The following is a 13394-nucleotide window of genomic DNA, read 5'->3' on the forward strand; positions in this document are numbered from 1 at the left end:
CATTATAAATTCGTCTGCAATAATATCAACATCGAGTCTTCAAGAAAGTTCTTGATAACAATTTAAAATAAGTAACGCGTTGAACTGTTTTTGGCCCATGTTAGATCGTAGATAGATGCCCCTGGTGGATGGTAGCGTCAAAAATAAACGAACGTCTACCTCTTGTCAGTCACTGACATAGAAGATTCATTCTGCACTTTTTCCGTTCTCACTAGAAAATAATCCATTTTTCACATGTGCGATTAACACTATTTGCCAGCAAATAATGAATAAATAAATAAATAAATAAAACTAAAACACTTCACTAAAATTCACACTCCTCTTCTTCCATTAAACTAAAACGATAACAAGGCACTACAATAACGTTTTCGTTTTTCTGTCAACACTACCGATAAACTAAAACACCGAAATCTTTGGAGCAAACTACAAGGGAGTATACGTTGTTACCCAGTGCGTTTTCTCCACCCGCACAAAATGACCAAAACTCAGTATTTGAAAAATATGGAAAGAAAGAAAGGAACGAAGGCAGCGTTGATTTTCTGCAACTACGGGTCATAAACCCCTATATAAAATACCATGTGTGGCGAGGGCAAGGAGTGGAAATTTCAGGGGCTTCCAGAATTCCTAGGAAAAAGGCCCACGATACTTGCCCTTTACATCCGCTCAGATATTAATAAAAGAACGGCAATTTTCTCTCTCTCTCTCACTCATTCACTCACTCAATCTCTCTCTCTCTCTCTCTCTCTCTCTCTCTCTCTCTCTCTCTCTCTCTCTCTCTCTCTCTCTCTCTGTGTGTGTGTGTGTGTGTGTGTGTGTGTGTGTGTGTGTGTGTGTGTGTGTGTGTGTGTGTGTGTGTGTGTTTGTGTTTGTATTGATACTTTAGGACGACAATGATCACCAGTCACCAGTAAAGAATTGAAGCTGGGAGCCGGAGAAAGAAAAAAGTAAGAAAATATCATCTGTTTCCTTCTTACAATAAAAATTCTAAAACACAAAAATAGATGTTTGGCGATACTAGTTTTACTAAAGAAAATTGAATACTAGTATATTCTGAAAATGAAAATGTACCTGAGTAGTCATTTTTTAAAACTAAGTCTGGAAAATTTATTTTAAAGAGATAAGAATACTAAAACAGGACTGAAACATTGGGGGACTCAGCCCCCTCATTGGTAATCTTGGGGGGGCTGAAGAGGTCTGAGCCCCAGGTTCCGGCGCCTATGGGTATGTGAGTGATAAAATTCTTTTCCTCCAGCAGAGGGCTCCGGGGTTCACTTTTGTCAACTCTCGAAATTTCCTTCTTTTCGGGCGGCCAAGTGTATGTTTAAAAGGGAGACGTTAGTTGTTGCTTGTGTGTGTGCGCGTCTCTATGATGTGAGCGTGTGGTCCTCAAGTGTGAGAGAGACGCGACAAGTGTTTGTTCTTTATGAGCGTTTTTACATCTTTCGAGTGAACAATTATCTATCTTAAACATAAAGAAACTTGCGAACAATTCAAAATTGAGAATAGCAAACAATGGAACATATCGTTTTACATATTCAACTTGTATTCTTTCTTTAGCTGTATAATTTTGTTTCTATTATTAATTAAAGCTTTAAAATTACGAACTGTCGTTTGGTGAGAAGCTTATACATGGTCCTCCTTTGATGCCGGATGAAACAAAAAGTGCAGCTTTGGTAAACTTTTGTCTGTTTTTGTTTTCCTTAGGGTGAGTGACACTCAAAAGCAATGGAGTACTTAAACATAAGGAAACGTACTTTGAAAGCAAAAATTACACAACAGGAAAAGGCAGTGAGCCTGCTGTCTCAGAACAATGCGAAAGCCATATTGGTTCATAGCGGGAAGGTCAACAAGCTACAACAAGACTGTTCTCAACTTTTGAACGAAATAGTTGCAGTTTCCAATGATGAAGAGTTTATCAAAGAAGAAGAAGAGCTCGTAGAAATGGAAAGTAGACTTGTAGCCCTAAGTGTGTCCCTAATGGATTTCCAAGCAACGACACAATCTCCTCCCAATAGTGAAGCTCAAGTGTGGAGTGAAATGAAATTACCGAAATTACAGTTGCCAACTTTTAGCGGGAACTTATTCGAGTGGCTATCATTTAAGGACTTGTTTACTGCATCGGTGCACAACAACGAGAAGCTCTCGGGAGCTCAAAAGCTGCAGTACTTGAAAACAAGTTTAAAACGTGAACCCGCGCAACTAATCCAGGCTATGCAAATTACTGACACTAATTATCAAGAAGAGTGGAACATTCTGAATTCTCGCTATCAAAACAAGCGCGAAATCGTGAACTGGATTTTAAAGCGATTAATCACGCAACCGGTCATTCACCAAGAATCGGCTACCGCACTGCGGAAATTAATCGATACGACGGTCGAGTGTACGCGTTCCTTAAAAGTGATGGAACAACCCGTAGAGCATTGGGATGCTATTCTCGTGTACGGAGAAAAACTCGATTGTGAGTCGCGTCGGCAGTGGGAACTAGCGCAAAAATCAAATGAGCAACCCTCATTTAAATATTTAACGGACTTCTTAGATCATCCCGCGCGCGCTAGCAGTCTCCAGTGGCAGCAGAGGAAAGGCTATGCCATCGAGTGATACAATGAAGCAACGGGAAAAGAAAAAAGCAGTGACGCATCATACTGTGAACCAAAGTGAACAAAGCCCCTATGAGTTATGTAATGCTAAATACACTCTCCATAAGTGCCTTGATTTTCAAAACGCTCTGTAGCAGATCGTGTGTCGTTTGTGAAGAGTAAAGAGCTATGCTGTAATTGTTTACGAGGATCCCACAAAAGTACCCAGTGTTCTTCATCTAGTTGTCGTGTGTGCTATAAGCGACACTGCACAGTACTCCACTAGGACCGCAGTGAGACTCAAAGCGCGTCGGTTTCATCTGACGGAGCACAAACTCTTTTTTCACATGTTGCAGCCGAGAGAAACGCTCCGCATGTGTTGTTATCAACAGCAATTATAAAGGTGAAAGATAGAAACGATGTTTGGCGCCCATTTCGTGCAATGCTCGATACCGCTTCCGAGACGTCATTTGTCACGGAAAATTGTGTGCAGAAGCTAGGACTAGCAAAACGTAAGACAAAAATAATGATTTCCGGAATAACGGGTGCAGGTGTGGGCACCTCTCGTGCAGTGACGGACTTAGAATTCCAAGCAGTAGGTGACGACAGCGAAACTTTCAGCACCAGGGCAGTGGTTGTGCCCAAGGTTACATTTAATCACCTAAGGCACCGGTTCCTGATCCAAGATTGTGGAATCACTTAAGCGGTATCAAACTCGCAGATCCAACGTTCATTGTGGTGGGGCCTGTGGACATACTGCTAGTTGGAGACGTGTTTCCTTCATTATTGTGTAGTAGAAAACGAGTGGGGCCCATTGGGTCGCCCGTAGCGATAGAAACTGCCCTTGGTTGGATAGTCGCAAAGAGCATCGCTTCCACTGGATATAGTGTTACCGTTACATCACACCATGTCTCTTGTGAGGTTGAGACCAGTCTGCAAAGGTTTTTGGAAATAGAAGAGCTTCTGCCCCAGAAATATCTCACACAAGAGGAGAAAAAGTGTGACCAATATTTCAAAGATACACACTACCGGGACGAACACGAAAGATTCACGGTAAGTCTACCCTTCAAGGATAGTACAAAGACTCGTGGTGCATCTTGAGACATTGCTGTTAGAAGACTTTTGTACAGCTAACGCAAGCTTGCAAAGTCACCTGCCCTCCAAGAACAATATCGGAATTTTATGCGGGAATATCTTGAGCTAGGTCACATGAAAATTGTGCCAACAAATGAGAGAAACGTTCCCTCAGAGAAGAGTTGCTACTTGCCCCACCATGCAGTGATGAAGCCAAGTGGTTCAACGACAAAATTAAGAGTTGTGTTTGACGCTAGTGCCAAAACGTCATCTGGTGTATCATTAAACGATAATCTTATGATCGGGCCCAAACTCCAAGATGACATATTCCTACTATTAGTGCGATTTCGAGGCCACAAGATTCCCCTCTGTGCTGATATAGTGAAAATGTATCGTACTGTGTTAGTAAACAATGTGGACAGAAACTACATGAGAATTGTGTGGCGTGAATCGCCTGATTTGTCCATTCAGGACTTTCGTTTAAGGACTGTAACCTATGGTACTGCAAGTGCGTCTTTCCTGGCGACACGATGTTTACAACAGCTGGCAGAAGATGAGGGTGAACACTTTCCCCATGGCTGCTCTAGTGTCAAGTGGGACTTTTTCATGGAACACCTCCTTTCAGGGGCGGCTTTGGTGTCAGAAGCAATCGAACTTCAACGACAACTAATCGAGCTATTGAGAAGAGGAGGTTTCGAGTTGCGAAAATGGACATCCAGTGAACCGGAAGTGCTAGAAGCCGTACCGTCTCATATGCGCGAAGTGTCTGTACCTTTCAAGTTCAACGATGACAACACCATCAAGACCCTCGGAGTGCAGTGGTCACCAGTCAGTGACGAGTTCGGATTCAATATTTCTCCCCCTTTGCAGCGTGACGTGTGGACCAAGCGCATGGTATTATCTGATATCGCCAAAATCTTTGATCCACTTGGTTTCCTTTCACCGGTATCCATCAAGGTGAAGGTGCTTCTACAGTCGTTGTGGAAGGAAAATTGGGATGGGATGGAAACCTCCCTAGTTCAATATGCACGAAGTGGAAGGAATATTGCAAAGAACTGTCCCTATTAGAGGAGGCAAAAGTTGAGCGGTGCATCATGCCTCCAAACACTCAAAAATGTCAAATAATTGGCTTTTCAGATGCCAGCGAGCGGGCTTATGCTGCAGCGGCGTATTTGTGGGCTGAGCTTTTAAACGAAACTGCCAGTGTGCAACTAATTGCTGCAAACACAAAGATGGTTCCAATTAAAACTGTTTTTCTCCCTCGATTGGAGTTACTATGCGCTAGATTGTTGTTGGCGAAGTTGCTCATCGCAATCTCAAACGCCCTTGTGTTTGAGGTGCAAGAGGTAAAGGCATTTACCGATTCACAGGTTGTGTTAGCACGGATTACTTCTTCCCCTGACAAATGGAAAACATTTGTGGCGAATCGTGTCGCGGAAATACAAGAAACAGTTCGTGCAGCGGAATGGGGTTTTGTAGACGGCTTGCTAAACCCTGCTTATTGTGCCTCCAGGGATGTGAACCCTAGTGAATTAGTGTGTCATTCATTGTGGTGGAACGGTCCCAATTAGTTGCACGATCCAATGTTGCCAACAACTGCGGGACTACTCGCATATCTGACAAGGTGATGGAAGAAAGGAAAAAGTGTGTCAGAGCTATGTGTGCAGTTACAGTGGAGGATATCACTAGCCGTTATTCATCTCTGCTCAAAGTGAAACGCGTTGTAGCCTGGTGTCGTCGCTTTGTCTACAACTGCAGAAACCCCCTCCAGAAGCTTCAAGGCGCATTAACAGCAGAAGAGATGGAAGGTACTTTAATGTGTTTAGTGAAACAAGTTCAAAAGCAAGCATTTCTTGAGGAACTGGAATGTTTGCAAAATGACCAACCCCTCCCACCCATGAATCGTGTTTTGTGTCTAACTCCTTTCATTGATAGTAATGGGCTTTTGCGTGTTGGGGGAAGACTGCAAAATGCAAAAATCACCATGGACAAAAACATCCGGTTTTATTGCCAAAATAAAACAATACAAAAGTAAGCATTTCTTGAGGAATTGGAATGTTTGCAAAATGACCAACCCCTCCCACCCATGAGTCGTGTTTTGCGTCTAACTCCTTTCATTGATAGTAATGGGCTTTTGCGTGTTGGGGGAAGACTGCAAAATGCAAAAATCACCATGGACAAAAAGCATCCGGTTTTATTGCCAAAATAAAACAATACAGACAAACAATACTTTGTTGAGTGTTCGTTGAGTGAAGACGCACGTGCAAGCAGCTCCCGTGTGCACCGAAGCGTGAAATGGGTGTCTCGCTAAGTTTCTGGCGGGCCTCAATTGGTCTGTTCAATAATAGATACTGCGAAAAAGTGGAAAGAGGGGCTAAATAATATCGCATACCATCGGGAACAATTCCTGGAACTACGAAAAGAAATTAAATCAGAAATTTCGAGAGCGTACAAGGCATTTATTTTACATTCTGAATTTACTGTAGAAAAAGACCCACGGCAGTTCTGGTATTTTATTAAAAGTAAAACCAAGCATCTTTCGTCAGATTCTCTAACATATAATGGTAACGAGTTAAAACATAACAAAGAAATTTCTCAGGCATTCGCGCATTATTTTCAGTCGGTATATAGTAGTGTACCCGCTAAAGACGACACAGATTATCTAATAACAAATAATTCGGAATGTAGTATATTAGACACCTTTCATATAAAGGAAATAGAATTAGAAGAAATTGAGCAGGCTATTAAAGCGCTGAAACCCAAAACATCTTGTAGTATAGATGACATTCCACCGTATGTGGTGAAGGGCTGTTTAGATATATTCAAGCATCCACTCCACATTATCTTTAATATGTCCATTAAAACTAATATATTTTCGAATAAATGGAAAGAACGTCTCATTTGCCCTATTCCTGAATCTGGAAACAGGAATGAGATAGAGAACTTCAGACCCGTAGCCATCCTATCTCCCTTTGCAAAAGTTCTTGAAACCATATTATACAACAGAATTTTAAACCATGTAAAGCCTGTCATATCTGAACATCAACACGGATTTTTAAGGAATAAATCCACAACAACCAATCTAGCAATAATAACGGATTACATAGCAAGAGAGTTAGACAAAGGCGGTCAAGTGGACGTCATTTATACGGATTTCAGTAAGGCTTTCGACAGAGTTGACCATGACGTGCTACTACAGAAATTGGTATCTTTCAATTTTTCTAAACGAGCAATAGAGTACTTCGCTTCCTACTTGTGCAATCGAGAGCAAGCTGTCTCTTACAAGGGATATATTACCACGAAATTTACCACATTATCAGGTGTTCCTCAAGGATCCCATTTAGGTCCGCTATTATTTCTTCTTGTAATTAATGATATTTCAACCTATGTTAAAAACTCTCACTTGCTATTGTTTGCCGATGATCTCAAATTATATTCTAAAATAAGCACAATAGATGACTGCACACAACTCGAGCAGGATTTACAGGGTGTTGGGCAATGGTGTGCCAAAAACAAACTTTCACTGAATATCTCTAAACGCAAGTCTTTATCGTTCTCAAGGAAAGAAAATCCCATCAATCATCTGTATATAATTAATGGCATATCTCTGCGTAAACCAAATTCAGTTAAAGATTTAGGAGTAATTTTTGATTCAAAATTGACCTTCTCTCATCATATTGATGCAATCTCTAACGCTGCATTCAGAAACCTCGGTTTTATCTATAGAATGGGTAAAGAGTTTAGAAACGAGCCAACATTCATTAAACTTTATAATTTGTACGTAAGGTCCCGATTAGAATATGCGTGCGTTATTTGGACACCGAATGTAAATAATTACTTACAAGCGATAGAAAACATACAATTTAAATTTCTAAAAATGCTTACGTACAAGAAAACAGCTTTCTATCCCAAACAGATTCCCTACGTGGACTTAGTAAGGAGTTTGAATTTCCTAACGTTGACGAATCGACGAAAGATGTTTGATTTACTATTTTTATATAAAGTATTAAATAATAAAATTGACTGTCCAGAGCTACTCACGAAAATATATCTGAGCGTTCCAACAGGCAGAACAAGACCAGGGAATACTGGTATATTTTTCTGTGAAAGGGCACGAACAAATATTCTCAGTAAATCTCCGCTGTGGAGAATGTGTGACTCCTACAATGAATTAAGTCATAAAACTGATGTATTAGATATATTCAGTATGTCAGAATATGTATTTAGAAACAAGATTACCGAGTACCTGACACTCGAAGTGCATTAATTACTGTACTAACTGTTCTTCAGGAATTTCTGCGAGGTTTACCTTCATGTGCACAGGCACAGTTGTCGTATCTTCAACGTTGAGATCCGATGCCTGACTACCCATTTCTGGTTGTTTCTGCACACTTCTCACATAAGAACTTGTCTTAATGTAGCATGTTGTACATAGTACTGTTGACGGACCGAAGTACTGGAATGATTTACCTTTGCTCCCACGCATGTAACTAACCACTTGTAAGAACTCACTTCCACACACCGGGCACTTTCTTTGCCCTCTAAACCATAGTTCGCATATGGAACATTGCCGATGTTTATCCGTTCTTCCACCAGAAGCCATTTGTCACACACGTCACGAAATTGTTTTGAAATGAATAATATGGCTTTTGCATTACACGTTTCCACACTGGCGAAACCTACCAGAAAATAACACCAAATAGTACACAAGAACAAAGTTCGCATAAATGTCGCGAGAAACAGAACAACAAAAGTCACTGGACAACTTCTTGCAGGCACAGTGAAGCAGACAAAACACACGAATCGATCACCACCTACTTGCAGTCACTAAAGACGAGTAAGCTACTACAGAAATCAACACCTTCACAATGAAGCTTCTATTGTACCTCCTTCGATAGAGGATGCCTCGCAACAGACAGATAGCGAATATGAAGCGAATATTTGCATATACACAACCTCAAACGTCCGGATCGGTCGAACAGAACATGATGCCACTGACGTTTTCAACTATTATTTGCCCCTTACCCTGCTGTACATCATAATATGACAATGGTCTTATTTGTCAGAATATGCCCCCGGTGAATGAATGGATAAGCTCTTCGCCTTGTACTCAAGGGATCCCAGGTTCGATTCCAGGTGGGAACGGAGGAAGTCCGGATCCCTTGTTCAACTGTAGGTTCCATTCTTCGGATGTCATCATTTCATGGCAGGAAATGGCAAACCATCGTGGGTTCACCCTGCCCAGGGACCTTCGGGTCACAGCCCTGCAATTTCCAGCCACCAAATACTCTCCAATACAGTCTATTAAACTATCAGATGGGGCCCAATTTCAACACCCTGCATCAGCCAAAGGAAAGATAACACCACTTTCGTTTCTACCTATTATTTGTCCCGTACTCTGGTGCACGTCATATGTGCAAATCATTGATCTCAGAGTTGTGGACGTACCTGCAAAAATTTGAATATAACATGTAGTTTCTCATACTCTCCGTTATAAACATTTGTGGTATTTTGGCCCTACTTTCTTGAAATCGTTATCAGTGTCGTCGAAATATTTTTTCCTGAGGAGTTGCCTTTATATCTATAGGCATACAGGAAAAAAGCGAGGCAAATAGAACTTTTATTTTTGACGAGAACTTACACAGGGTCCTGTATTTGAATGATACGTAATATCCCCGATTTCCTGTCTCCATTTTCTTCGATGATGCTCTTTACTCTTTATCAATTTGATTATATCAGGTGTGAACCAAACAGGGTGTTTCTTATTAATTTTCTTATGTGGTACAAACTTGTCAAAAGTATCATTTATTATTTTATAGGAAACGTCAATAGCCTCCTCAGCCTTAGAACTATTAGCTAACATTTCCCAGTTAGCAGATGCCACTTCCGTATATAATTGTTCAAAATTAGCTTTGCAAAATTTATAATCTGATTTACTATGTTCACTTCAGTGTTGGGCAAAATCAATTGAAATCAATTGAAAATTAATTGCAATTGATTTCAATTTGTAATTGACAATTAATTTCAATTGCAATTGAATTCAATCATAAAATTTGCAATTAAACTTTCGTCAATTGTTAATTGTTAATTGGTCACCAGGCAATTGAAACATTTAATTGTTAATTGTCAATCGCAAAAGATGCAATTGAAACATTTAATTGTTAATTGCAATTGGCAATTGAAACTTGTAATTGTTAATTGTAATTGTCAATTGCAATTGAAATCAGCAATTAAAACTGAAGATAAGATGTGTGTATATTGTGTTGTCCACTTGTTACTGTTTTACATATTTCAAATAAGGTACTTACAAGGAATGCTGGATAACTATAATCCCTTCGTCCCCATGGGAAGAAAATCGTAAAACTAAGTATTTTTTAAATATATTATGTTTATGGTTCTATCCCCCTCGAAAGAACTCTATATGCCCGTCATGCATACAATAGGGATGGGCACGAGCGAATTCGAGCGAGTTTTCTTTAAAACTCGACTCGACTCGAAGCAGACATCTTTCAGCTCGATTCGAGAATTCGGCTCGAAAAATTTCCCCCAATTCGACTCGAATTCGGATCGAGTTTCGAGTCGAGTCGTGCCAAAACGAGCCAATTTGAGCTAATCCTTTTTGTAGTTCCAAGTACTACTCTCCTCAAGTATCCTACATGGACAATATAATTATCAATTATACTACTACTACTATAACTAATTATTATTATAACACCGTGTATAATCATGGAATATAGGAGGTTTGTATCTGAATACTAAAAATTAGTTGACTGCTGATCTCGGTCGTCAAGAAATCTTCAGGAGGCAAGGACATGGGACACGAGGTTTTAGGTTTGAGTTCAGGAGGAGCAAGTATTCGGGCTCAATCCAAATATTGTTAAAACTTATAGGACACCAGCCAAACATGTTCGAAACTACTCGACCCGGGTTTAGGGTTGACAGCGATAAGCGGCTCGCTCACAGCTCATTCGCTTAGCGAGCCGAACCGAGAAGTGAGCCGAGCCAGCAGCTCACCCAACCGAGCCAGCTCGAGCCGATGGCTCACACGAGCCCAACCGAATCGAGCTGATTGCTTACCCCAATCGAGCAGGTTCGAGCCATTGGCTCAGTTGAGCTGACTCGAACCTAGCCTACGGACTCGTTTCAAAGGAGCTGGTTCGAGCTATAGGCTCCAATCGAGCCGAGTCAATGACTTGTCCTTACCGAGCCGTCTCAAGCCATCGGCTCAATTGAGCCCTGTCGATGGGTCATCCCAACCAAGCCAGCTCAAGCTGTTCGCTCAGTTGAACCGAGCCGAGCCGGTTGACACCACTATACCGGTTTGATTTCTGCTTTGGCTGAAAAATTGGACCGTTCAGTTCTGAGCCTTGATGGTAAGAACTACAGTATATACCTATATTGGTGCTCGCGGCGTCATTAACTTCTTCTGCTACCAACGAATTTTGAGGTAATTTGTTTTGCATCTTTTGTGCGTGTTTTGTGCCGCTTTATGCGCCTATTCCCACATTTTGTGCGTCACAGGAAGTGGGTCAAAATGGGCTTACAAATATGGCGGAACAAGTTATTGCTGTTCCGCCACCAATGAATTTTGAGGTCGTTTCCTTCACATCGTTTTGTGCCGTTTTGTGCGTCTACTTCCACTTTTTTTTTTGCGTCATGGGAAGTGGGTTAAAATGAGTCCCCAAGGTGGGACAAAAATGACCCACTGTTCCGCCACCAACGAATTTCGAGGTATCTTCTTTCGCATTGTTCAGTGCCAGTTTCTTGCCGTTTCGAGTGCGTATTTTCACGTTTTGTGCGTCACCGGAAGTGGGTCAAAATGGGCTTCCAAGATGGGACTACAATGACCAATAGTTCAGTGACTATCGAATTTCGAGGTCATTAATTTCACATCGCATACCCTTTTGTGCGCCTATTTCGATGTTTCGTGCGTCACTGAAAGAGGGTCAAAATGGGCCTCGAAGGTGGGACGAAAATGACCCATTACTCCGCCACTACCGAATTTCGAGGTCCTTCCTTTCGCATGGACTAGTGAATGTTTTTGCCGTTTTGTGCCCCTATTTCCACGTTTTGTGCGTCAAGATGGGCCTCAAAGGTATGACGAAAATGACCCACTATTCCGCCACTATCGAATTTCGAGGCCGTTTCTTTTGCATCGTTTAGTGCCTGTTTTGTACATTTTGTGCGTCAACGAAAGTAGGTCAAAATGGACCTACGAATATAAAGAAACAAGTTAATGCTGTTCCTCCACCAACGAATTTGGATGACGTTTCATTCGCATCTTTTAGTGTGCATTTTGTACCGTTCTGTTCGCCTACTTCCACGTTTTGAGCATCACCAGAAATGCGTCAAAATGGTCCATCAAGGTATGAGGAAAAAGAGACATTGTTCCGCCACTATCGAATTTGGAGGTCGTTTCTTTCGCATCGCATAGTGCCTGTTTTGTACCGTTTTGTGCGCCTATTTCCAATTTAGAACGACAAAGAAAATGGGTCAAAATGGCCTACAAGTATAGCGGAATAACTTAATGCTGTTCCGTCACCATCGAATGTCGAGGTCTTTTCCTTCACATTTTTTGTGCGTGATTTCTGTCAATTTGTGCATCAGTGGAAGTGGGTCAAAATATGCCTTGAAAGTGGGACGAATATGTCTTTTCTGACATATTTGTAGGTCCTCTTTGACCCACTTTCTGTGGCGCACGAAACGTGAAAATATGCGCAGAAACGGTAAAAAAATTACACTAAACAATGCGAAAGAAGCGATCTCGAAATTCGATATTGGTGGGACAGTGGGTTATTTTTCTTCCCACATTGAATGCCCATTTTGACCCACTACCATTGATTCACAAAACGTGGAAATAGGCTTACAAAACAGCATAAAACACGCACGAGACGATGTGAAGGAAACGACCTCGAAATCGTTCCTGACGGAACAGCATTAACTTGTTCCGCCGTATTTTTAGGATAACATTGACCCATTTCCGGTGATGCACAAAACATGGAAATAGCAACATGGATGCACAAAACGATACAAAAATGGCACTAAACGTTGCGAAAGAAATAACCTCGAAATTCGATAGTGGCTCAACAGTGGGTCGTCTTCGACCCATCTTGGAGGCCCATTTTGACCCTCTTCCTGTGACTCACAAAACGTCGAAATAAGCACACAAAACCGCACAAAACAGGCACTAGGCGATTTGAAGGAAACGACCTCGAAATTCGTTGGTGGCGGAAGAGCATTAACTTGTTCCGAAATATTTGTAGGCCCATTTTGACTCATTTCCGGTGACGCACAAAACGTGGGAATAGGCGCACGAAACGGCAGAAAGCACGTACAAAACGATGCAAAAGAATACACCTCGAAATTCGTTCGTAGCGGAACAGCGGGTCATTATTGTTCCACCATGCTGGCCCATTTTGATCCACTTCCGATGACACACAAAACGTGGAAATAGGCGCACAACGCACAAAACGATGTGAAGGGAATGACCTCGAAATTCGTTGGTGGCAGAACAGCATCAATTTGTTTTGTCACATTCGTAGACCCATTTTGACCCACTTACGGTGACGCACAAAACATACTAAACAGGCACTAAACGATGCGGAAGAAATGACCTCGAAATTCGATAGTGGCGGAACAGTGAGTCATTTAACTCCCACTTTGAAGGCCCGGTTAACTCACTTCCGGTGACGCAAAAGACGAGGAAATAAGCGCAGAAAACTTTAAAAAATAGTCACTAAACGA

The 13394-nt window shown here is 41.5% G+C and overlaps 2 protein-coding genes across 2 annotated transcripts; both read left to right on the forward strand.

The window, feature by feature from the left end:
* Positions 1-3785: 3785 nt before the first annotated feature.
* On the forward strand, positions 3786-4718 carry LOC145674089 (uncharacterized). The gene has a single exon (XM_081743912.1). It carries the CDS (start codon positions 3786-3788, stop codon positions 4716-4718), a length of 933 nt encoding a protein of 310 aa, XP_081600038.1.
* Positions 4719-4744: 26 nt separating this feature from the next.
* LOC145674090 (uncharacterized) lies at positions 4745-5221 on the forward strand. Its single transcript, XM_081743913.1, has one exon. The coding sequence runs from the start codon at positions 4745-4747 to the stop codon at positions 5219-5221; it is 477 nt and encodes a 158-aa protein (XP_081600039.1).
* The last annotated feature ends 8173 nt before the right edge of the window (positions 5222-13394 follow it).

This window comes from Thermobia domestica, chromosome 17 (genome assembly GCF_964235325.1).
Source record: "Thermobia domestica chromosome 17, izTheDome1.hap1.1, whole genome shotgun sequence".
NCBI lineage: Eukaryota > Metazoa > Arthropoda > Insecta > Zygentoma > Lepismatidae > Thermobia > Thermobia domestica.